The sequence below is a fragment of the Salvelinus sp. IW2-2015 genome, unplaced genomic scaffold (assembly GCF_002910315.2).
Source record: "Salvelinus sp. IW2-2015 unplaced genomic scaffold, ASM291031v2 Un_scaffold5491, whole genome shotgun sequence".
NCBI classification, from domain to species: domain Eukaryota; kingdom Metazoa; phylum Chordata; class Actinopteri; order Salmoniformes; family Salmonidae; genus Salvelinus; species Salvelinus sp. IW2-2015.
The window spans coordinates 23,680-33,653 of record NW_019946756.1 but is presented as its reverse complement, the minus strand read 5'-3'; the positions used below and the strand labels follow the sequence as shown (position 1 = coordinate 33,653).

The following is a 9,974-nucleotide window of genomic DNA, read 5'->3' as shown; positions in this document are numbered from 1 at the left end:
TCTTTAGTTGTAATAATTATCAAAGGGTATGGCTACCTATAGTAAAAGTACCAATATGGCAAACCAAGTCAGTAACTGAATTTGCTGGCAAATATGTCTTTCTAATGTACAACTTCACGGGGATTTGTTATTCAGAAATTTGTGGGCGGTAAACGCAACCGGAAATTGAACGGACTAAATTCACTGTCACACTGCTACTGAAGATAAGGTTAAAACTTGCAACCTTTAAACGTAAAATTATAGCTGTCCACACTTAGCAACATTTCAATGTTTTTGGGGTGAAATATGGTATGAGGACGAGATGGACGAGAATCCTGACGAAAATGGTATTGTGGATTTTGTTAACTAGGTTTGGTGTGCTTGATGTTCAACATGGGCGTATCCTTGCTAAAATTTGCATTTGTTTCTTTAGATGCTAGGAATGTGAGAGACTAGTATTTCAGAATAATCCACGGTTAATGGTTTGTAAGGGGTAGCCTTTTTAATAATAATTGATTGGATATATGTAGTTATTCAGCAGGCTTTGCATTGTAGGCAACATAGAGACCGACCGTTACCTTGACAAGAATGACATTGTTTAACCCAAAATATAAGTAATCTGTCTTTTTAAACAGTATTCGAAACTAATCGGGTTGGCGCGTTGTTGGCTTTTGCATGACGCAGTTCGAGTACGTTTGGGAGCATCACATATGTTCGTCACTTGTCTGTTATTTGCTAATCTGCTACTTTAAGTAAATATTTTAAACATTATTTGAACGCAGCTCTGTTTTATGTTCAATTAACTTTGAATCTGTTAAGTATTCAATCAGGGTTGCGGCTCATATCAATTTTATTTAGCCCCACACTGTATATTAGATGCTGAGATTGGGCTCCTTGGACGTCCTTACCACTTATTTATTACATTTAAACTTAAATGAGTTTGGGACGTCCAATGGTCCCTTTTATACTGAACAAAACTTTAAACGCAACATGTAACGTTAGTTGTTGGTCCCATGTTTCATGAGCTGAAATAAAAGATCCCAGAAATGTCCTATATTGCACAAAAAGCTTACTTCTCTCAAATGTTGTGCACATTGTTTTGCATTTTCTAATTTGCCAGATATCTTGTCCCCATGACAGGTGGGGCATATCAAAGCTGATTATACATGCTATCACACAGGTGCACCTTGTGCTGGGACAGATAAAGAGCCATTCTAAAAGTCATTTTGTCCACAAACACAATGCCAACACATGTCTCAAGTTAAGAGGGAGTGTGCAAATTGACCATGTGACTCCAGGTGTCCACAGATGCCTGTTTGCAAGACAATTGAATTGTTCATTTTCTACCATTCAGCCGTCACTCCGGCGTAACGCGACTGTCACTCAAGTGATCGGCGCCGGTGATAGCTGATGGCTCCTCCGTGTCGTTCAGTGGCTATTACCAACCATTTTTTTTTCGCGTTCTTCATAACATGTTTGTACTAATGTTGCTGCTACTGCTCTCATGACCCGAAAGAGCTGGACATCAGAACTGCGATTACCCTCAGATTAGACTGAAGAGTCCGCTAAAATGGAGTAGGCGAGAGGGATGTACTACAGACACTTGATCCAAGCCAGGATGCTCCAATTCGCGGAGAAATGAGTCGCTGGAGAAGGAACCAAGATTTTTGCGGGAAAAGATCAGGGTGCTTTGTGGGACAGCGACAAGTGGCTAATCAGCCGTTGCCTCCGTCCTGCTAGCTAACGTTCATCTTGCTGGAAAATAATGGAACGAACTGAAAGCACGTGTGTATATTACTACCAACGGGACATTAATAACTGTAAATATCTTAATGTTTCACCGAGTCGTGGCTGAAATGACGACATTAGAACATACACAGCTGGCGGGTTATAAACCTCTATCGGCAAGTTAAGAACTGCAGCCTCTGGTAAGACAACGGGGCGGGGGCCTATGATATATGTAAACACAGCGGTGACGATATCTAAACTGCTCACCTGAGGTAGAATCATCTCATGATAAGCTGTAGACCAACACTATCTACTCTAGAGAGTTTCATCTGTATTTTTCATAGCTGTCTTACGTACCTAACCACAGAACAGATGCTGGCACTAAAAGCACACTCAATGAGCTTGTATACCGCCATATAGCAAGAACCAAAGGAAAATGCTCATCCAGAGGTGGCGCTCCCTATTGGCCGGGGGTTTTAAATGCAGGGAAATTACTCAGTTTTACCTCATTTCTATCAGCAGTCTAGAGGGGGAAAGATCAGACCACCTTTACTCCACACACAGAGATGTGTAAAAAAACTCCCTTGTTCCCTCCATTTGCAAATAATGACCATTAATTCTATATTCCTGATTACAAGCAAAAAATTAAAAAGCAGGAAGCAACCAGTTGACTGTCATAAAGTGTCAGATGAAAGCAGATGCTAACTACAGGACTGTTTTGCTAGCACAGACTGGAATATGTTCTGGGATGTCTTCGCGATGGCATTGAGGAGTACAACCACATCCGTCACTGGCTTTATGAATAAGTGAAATCGAGGACGTCGACCACAGTGACTGTAAAACGTAACCATACCCCAACCAGAAGCCATGGATTAACAGGCAACATACGGCACTGAGCTAAAGGGTAGCGCTGCCGTCTTTGCAAGGAGCGGACTCTAGAACTCGCGGAAACTTATGACGAAATCCCGCTATGCCTCCGACGCACATCAAAACAGGCAAAGGTCAATACAGGACTAAGATCGAGATCGTACCTACACCGTGCTCCGAACGCTCGTCGGATGTGGCAGGGTTTTGCAAAACTATTAACTGACTACAAAAGGGAAGCACAGCCTACAGCGATCCAGTGACACGAGCCTACCAGATGAGCTAAATAATTCTATGGTCGATTCGAGGCAAGTAACACTGAAACATGTATGAGAGCATCAGCTGTTCCGGATGACTGTGAATCACGCTCTCCGCAGCCAATGTTTAAGACTTTAAACAGGTAAACATTCAACAAGGCCGCGGGCCAGAACGGATTACCCAGGAGTGTACTCGAGCATGTGCTGACCAACTGGCAAGTGTCTTTCACTGACATTTTCAACCTCTCCCTGTCTGAGTCTGTAATACCAACATGTTTCAAGCAGACCCACCATTAAGTCCCTTGGTGCCCAAGAACACTAAGGTAACCTGCCTAAATGAGCTACTGACCCGTAGCACTCGTGTGGTAGCCCGAAATGCTTTGAACGGCTTTTGGTCAATGGCTCATTCAAAACCATAATCCAAGAAACCGTAGACTCACTACAATTTGCATAACCGCACAACAGATCGCGCAGATGAATGCACTCTTCCATTGCACTCCATGCTGCTTTTCCAACCACCTAGACAAAAGGAACACCTACACCGGGAAGTGCGTAAATATCATGAAACTGTCAAATAAAAATGTCAATAGCCTTTGCCGAATACCCTTCCTGCAAAGGACCTTTCCAGGGATMAGCCTACCTTGCAGTAAAATCAAACGTAATRCATCATTTTGTTCCAGTTTAACCGGTAATGATCCTGAAGGATCCTAATAAAACATATATTTTTGCAAGCATTGGTTGACTTCTCTATGAAGTGTATATTTTCCAAAAGTTACAAATGTGAATACACATGGATATTTTCATGTCCTCCTTTATTATTGCCATGATCATAAAATGCAATGTTGTGGTTATTTGAGAATTTGAGAACAGTTTACATTATTTGAGAACAGTTTACATGTTTCATCCTTTACTGTAAATACTACAAATTAGCTATTGAAATTATCGATGTAATGATGAAACAAAGCTGAAAATTAGAATATTKATTCAAACCTGAGGTGTTAAACCTGTGTTTTTATTTATAGTACACAACAAGAACTCAAATGCCAGAGTCTAACAGAGTGGTAATGCTTGGTGACGAGGGTTCAAGCCCCTTCTCTACCCTTCTTTCTGTCTGTCTCCCRCACTACTTTCCCCACTGTACTGTCATAAAATGAATAACAATACAAAGAAACATTAGAGTTAAAAGAAAGTACATTTTAATTCAAGGAGTGAGTGCATTGGTGTTCAGTCAAGCGCTTTCTTTGAGCGAAAGCTAACCCACATTCCGCACACACATGTGGCTTCTGTTTTCCTGTATGGGTTTGCTCGTGTCTTTGCCTATGGTAATTCAATCTGAAACGTTTGTCACAAACGCTACATGCAAATGGCTTCTCTCCTGTGTGAAGTCGTTGGTGTGCTTTCAGAAAACATAACTGTACGAAGGACTTTCCACAGTCTTGGCATTTGTATGGTCTCTCACCAGTATGGTATCTTTCATGCAATCTCCTTTCATTGGCAGTGATGAAGGTTTTTGTGCAATAGGAGCATGGCCATGGTCTTTCTCCTGTGTGAGTGAGTTCATGTCTTATCAATGACACTGCTTTCAAAAACTGCTTTCCACAGACTGCACAAGTATATCTCACCCCCTCATGAACTTGRTCAATGTGTGTATTCAGCTGAATCTTTGTCCGATAAGTCATGTCACACTGCGAACAAGAAAAGGGTCTCTCCTCTGAGTGAGTCCCCATATGCATTGACAGGTTTCCACGATCCTTGTAACTCTTTCCACACTGCCAGCACAGGAACGGCTTTTCTCCTGTGTGCTTCCTACTGTGTATTGTTAGAGAATTTGCTTTATTGAACTTTGCTTGACAAACAGAGCACTGGTAAGGGTACTCTCCTGAATGAACTCTCTCATGTTCAACAAGGTATCTTAACTGGGTAAAYGTTTTCTCACATTGAGAGCAGGCGTATGGTCCTGTGAATTTATGTTGATGCAGATAGTGATCTCTCAGACGCCCCAACAGGGTAAAGGTCTTCTCACACATGGTACARTGGATTTCCTTGTGCTGCATCAGCTTGTGTCTGTCAAAGGCAATGGAGTTTGGGAGGACCCTTCCACAATCAGAGCAATAGAATGGGTTGTGAATTCGCTTGTGTGTCCTTAGGGAGTCCTAGGATGATGAACCTTTGAAGTCCTTCCCACAATCATCACATTTGAAGACTACCTTTCTTTTTTCACATTGGAAGACCACCTTTACTTTTTCCTCTTTGCATGAACTTTCCTGGTGTTGCTTCAAATTACAGATGTCATCGAAACACTTTCCACATTTTTTACACCAGTGAACCAGTTGTAGTTGACTGGTAGATGCTCTGGGGTATCAGCCTTAACAGCCAGCAGTTCACTAGACGCCTCCTCTTGGTGCTGGTCTCCATCTGAGAGGACTCTTCTCGGTTCACCTACAGATATATCTCTGGTGTTGATTCAGATTGTGCATGTACTTGAAGCGCTGTTCACAGTTGCCACATTGATAAGGACGCTCATCTGAATGGGATCCATATGAATAGCCATAACTGAAGCGGTTAAAATCTTCCCACACACAGTGCATGGTTTGGGTCTTTGAGAGTCGGCACTGAGGTAGCAGCCGTGATAAGGGCTCAGTGTCGAGTTTCCTTGGTAGTGAGAGGGCTGATGCAACTCTCTGTGTACTTCCACTTCTAGCTGGTCCACACTCTGACCCAAGTCTTCTAGAATGCCCTCGTGGCCAAGGATTTCCTGATGTTTCTTCAAGGTATCTTTGTACTTAAAACTTCTCTCACAAACAGCACAATTAAAGGACGTGCCTTTGAGTGAGATTTCAAGTGCCTTTCCATCTGTGAGGTACAAGTCAAAATCTTACCACAGACATAACAGGTTTTGGAATCTACCTGGGTTCGATTCTCTGCAGTGGCAAGAAAATCCTTCTCTGGTTGCAGGCCACTCTTTTGTTGTGCCATGTTCTGACCAACATCCTGACACAAATCTCCCTGGGTCATTTTCTGACACAATTCTCTCTGGTGTTTTTTCAAATCGTACGAATACTTGAATCTCTTATCACAATTGACACACCCAAATGGACGCTCTTTTGAGTGGGAGCTCATATGCCTTACCAAGCTGGAAGTACGAGCAAAATACCTCCCACACACAGAGCATGTGTTAGTGGCTGTGATAGTGTCCAGAGTTCCTTGATGAGATGGCTCTGGTGGAGAGGGAGTCTTGAGGAGTGATGTGATCTGAGGTTTGCTAGTTGAGGGTTGTGGGATCTCTTCCTCWTTTTTATCTTCATCCAACATGTTTAGCTCCTTTTCACAAACTCGCCTCTGGTGTCTCTTCAGATTATGACCATCCCTGAAGCTTTTTTCACACATGAGGCACTTAAACTTGAGATCTCCAGTGTGGGTTAGCTGATGCCTTTTCATGGCTGTGACTCGAGTGAAAGTCTTCCCACACACTTCACATGTCTTACTGAATGGGCCTCTTTTGCATGACTTCTTTGGGGAGGGCCGACCCTTGGAGGATGATGGCTGTTTGATTGCACGCCCGGAAGAATCAGTTTTTYGTGGTTTTCGTCCTTTGGGGGAGACGCGCACCTTGGATGATGGCTGTTTGATTGCGCGCCCGGAGGAATCGGTCTTTCGAGGTTTCCGTCGTTTTGAAAACATTTTCTTAATTTGCAGCCTTTTGCTTCGTTTTAATTGTTGAAAATGTGATGGTCTGAGTAAATTCAAGCCAGTGACAGCTTGATTGTCAATTTCCCCAACGGCAGACTCCATGTTCATAACGTAATCCTGCTCAGTAATTATGTATCTTTTAACTTCATCTGCTGGGACTAGTACATCGATTTCCTTTGTCCGATTCTCCAACAACTCTCTTGCTTCCATTCCCTCCAAATTCATCCCTTCTGATTGTGTATCTGAGTCTACATCTGGGGCAGTCACCACTCGCACATATGGTGGAAGAGACAGAGAGGAGAGGATGAAGTCACCAAAGGACGATGGAGTTCCTTTTTATGCAAAAGAGGGAGACAATGAAAAAAAAAAGTTAAACGTGAATTCACTTTTTTTTGCAACATTAGTTGACTAACATCATACATGCAAAATTATGTAAATGCCTCAAAATATAAACTTTAACCGATAAAAGTCTTATTTGTTCTACTTGACACAAATCATTCAAGTAATAAGGCCGAGGGTGTGTGGTACATTTAAGCAATAAGGCCGAGGGGGTGTGGTATATGGCCAATATACCACGGCTCAGGGCTGTTCTTAAGCACAACGCAATGTGGAGTGCCTGTATACAGCCCTTAGCAGTGGCCATACACCCCAAAAAACAGAGGTGCCTTATTGCTAATATAAACTGGTTACCAACGTAATTAGAGCAGTAAACAAGTATTTATACATCATACCTGTGGTAAATTGTTTGATATACACATGGCTGAAATGCGGTATCAACCAATCAGTATCCAAGACCCAAACTACCCCGTTTATAATTGCAATTTTGGCACAACCAATCTATAACACTGTGTGATACTTACGGATGGAGTCCAAATGTCCAAGTTTTCTGTGGTACTGGAGCAGGGTCCTCAATTGTATGGGGTCAGGTACAAACTGTACACATTTCTCCAGGGCAGAGGGMACAGCATTTAACAAGGAGGCAGTCTTGAGAAAGAGGAACATGGTGTAAAAGCATTAACAACTACAAACTCATGTCACACTGAGTTTCTTTGTTTAAAAGTGAAACATATTACTGATTGCTATTCTTGACTTCTAATTCCCCAAGCTAATTAGATAAAGGTGTTATTCATTCTTATTACCTGTTCAAGGTCTGGTATGGGAAGTAACTTCTCAAGTCTGGAAAGGAATTCTAACATCAGCATCTGTATTGCAGTGTCATACTTGGGCCCAAATTCCACAGGGAACACGTCCTAGGAGAGAATAAATTAACCTAAAATGCCAATAAWKCCTATATTTATATTGGTTTGAAACAATATAAAACTAGGCCACTAAAACATAGACCAGCAAAACGTTGATACTTTRCCACCGTATAAGAGCAAAACAAACCTGGTAAAAGGTCTCCCTTTCACTTGGGTCTTTCAGCAGAGATTCAACCAGCTCCACAAAGTTTGATTCAGATAATTCCACCTCTGCATCACCTGACTGCAACAAAACACGCACAACAATTAAATAATCACATTTTACAACTCAATGACAGAATACTTTGAGTGACATAGGTCTTTGCTCCCTCCCTGAAAGATACTCACCTCTGCTTCCCCAGTGGATATGAGGCTTCGGATCCTGTCCAGGTGTTGCTGAATGTCTTGGTCTGCTGTCTGCTCAGTGCGACACAACTCCAGAACCATCTAAAATTACAGATGACCAGTCAAGAGTAGTGAAAAGGTCAACCACACGCTTCGTAGGCATTGCTCTGTTCTTATTGGGACACATTTGGAGATAATGATAGATAGACTAGTCTAAGGGCCAACGGCAGTATTTGAGAAGCCAGTTTCAGGGTCTTCATCTCAGTCAATGTTTAACAGCTGGCTGTTTTAGGCTAGTCAACAATATTGTTGTCAGAGAGTAACCTCACATGATCTTGTTGCATGTTTCTTTTCCCCCATTCTGCACCCAATCTCTTACCCTTGCTCGAAGCCCCAGAATGAGTTGGGCCCTCTGACTGCAACTCAAAAGCTCTGGCACAATCTCAGTCACCGTGGTGACAAACTCCTCCAGCATCCCATAATCTTGAATGTCTCCTCGCTGAACCACTTGCCACATGGCTGCAGAGACAAGCCGCAGTGGTGGAATGAAGAGACGCAGAGAGGGAAGAAGAAGAGGGGGACCTAAAAATAGGAAAATAAATTTGTAAACAAAGCTACCCAGATGTCTGGCTAGCTAGGAAGTTTTCCCACTGCACTATACAGTCACCTTGACCAGGTGTACACATTCATAGAACCTAGGTATAGTTAGAAGGGGAGGTCTAAATGCTATACTGAACAAAAATATAAAACACAACATACAATTTGAACGATTTCACTGAGTTACAGTTCAAATAAGAAAATTTGTCGATTTAAATGAATTCATTAGGTTCTAATTTATGATTTCACATGACTGGGCAGGGTCGCAGCCATGGGTGGGCATAGGCCCACCCAATTGGAAGCCAGGCCCAGCCAATCAGAATTAGTTTTTCCCCACAAAAGTGCTTTATTACAGACATAAATAGTTCTCAGTTTCATCAGCTGTCTGGGTGGCTGGTCTCAGACGATCCCGCAGGGGAAGAAGCCATGCAGTAGCAGAGAGAAAAGTGTATGACTAGGGTGGCTGGAGTCTGACAATTTTTAGGGCCTTCCTCTAACAACGCCTGGTATAGAGGTCCTGGATGGCAGGAAGCTTTGCCCACGGTGATGTACTGGGCAGTATGCACTACCCTCTGTAGTGCCTTGCGGTCGGAGGCCGAACAGTTGCCATACCAGGCAGTGATTAAACCCATCAAGATGCTCTCGATGGTGCCGCTGTCAAACCTTTTGAGGATCTGAGGACCCATGTCAAATCTTTTCAGTCTCCTGAGGGGGAATAGGTTTTGTCGTGCCCTCTTCACGTCTGTCTTGGTGTGCTTGGACCATGTTAGTGATGTGGACGGCAAGAAACTTGAAGCTCCTAACCTGCTCCACAACAACCCTGTCGCTGAGAATGGGGGCGTGCTCGGTCCTCTTCCTGTAGTCCACGATCATCTCCTTTGTCTTGATCATGTTGAGGTTGTTGTCCTTGTGCCACACGGTCAGATCTCTGACCTCCTCCCCATAGGCTGTCTTATCGTTGTCGGTGATCAGGCCTACCACTGTTGTGTCATCAGCAATCTTAATGATGGCGTTGGAGTCATGCCTAGCCGTGCAGTCATGAGTGAACAGGGAGTACAGGAGGGGACTGAGCACGCACGCCTGAGGGGCCCCCGTGTTGAGGATCAGTGTGGCGCATGTGTAGTTGCCTACCCTTACCACCTGGGGGCGGCCCGTCAGGAAGTCTAGGATCCAGTTGCAGAGGGAGGTGTTTAGTCCCAGGGTCCTTAGTTTACTGATGAACTTGGAAGACACTACGGTGGTGAACGCTGAGCTGAGCTGTAGTCAATGAATAGCA

General features: G+C 43.3%; 2 protein-coding genes across 2 annotated transcripts in view; both read right to left on the bottom strand.

The window, feature by feature from the left end:
• The window catches only part of LOC112078283 (TERF1-interacting nuclear factor 2), a 17,352-nt gene extending 7,767 nt beyond the window's left edge, over positions 1-9,585 (bottom strand). Inside the window, exons 1-3 of the mRNA XM_070442007.1 lie at positions 8,481-9,585; positions 8,105-8,203; positions 7,905-8,000 (exon numbers count right to left, since the gene is read on the bottom strand). Coding sequence (XP_070298108.1) covers positions 7,905-8,000; positions 8,105-8,203; positions 8,481-8,618 — 333 coding nt within the window. The 5' untranslated portion in view covers positions 8,619-9,585. The remainder of the gene's footprint in view (positions 1-7,904; positions 8,001-8,104; positions 8,204-8,480) is intronic.
• LOC139026694 (zinc finger protein 502-like) lies at positions 3,820-5,398 on the bottom strand. The gene has a single exon (XM_070442008.1). It carries the CDS (start codon positions 4,880-4,882, stop codon positions 4,025-4,027), a length of 858 nt encoding a protein of 285 aa, XP_070298109.1. The 5' UTR covers positions 4,883-5,398; the 3' UTR covers positions 3,820-4,024.
• Positions 9,586-9,974: the final 389 nt, after the last annotated feature.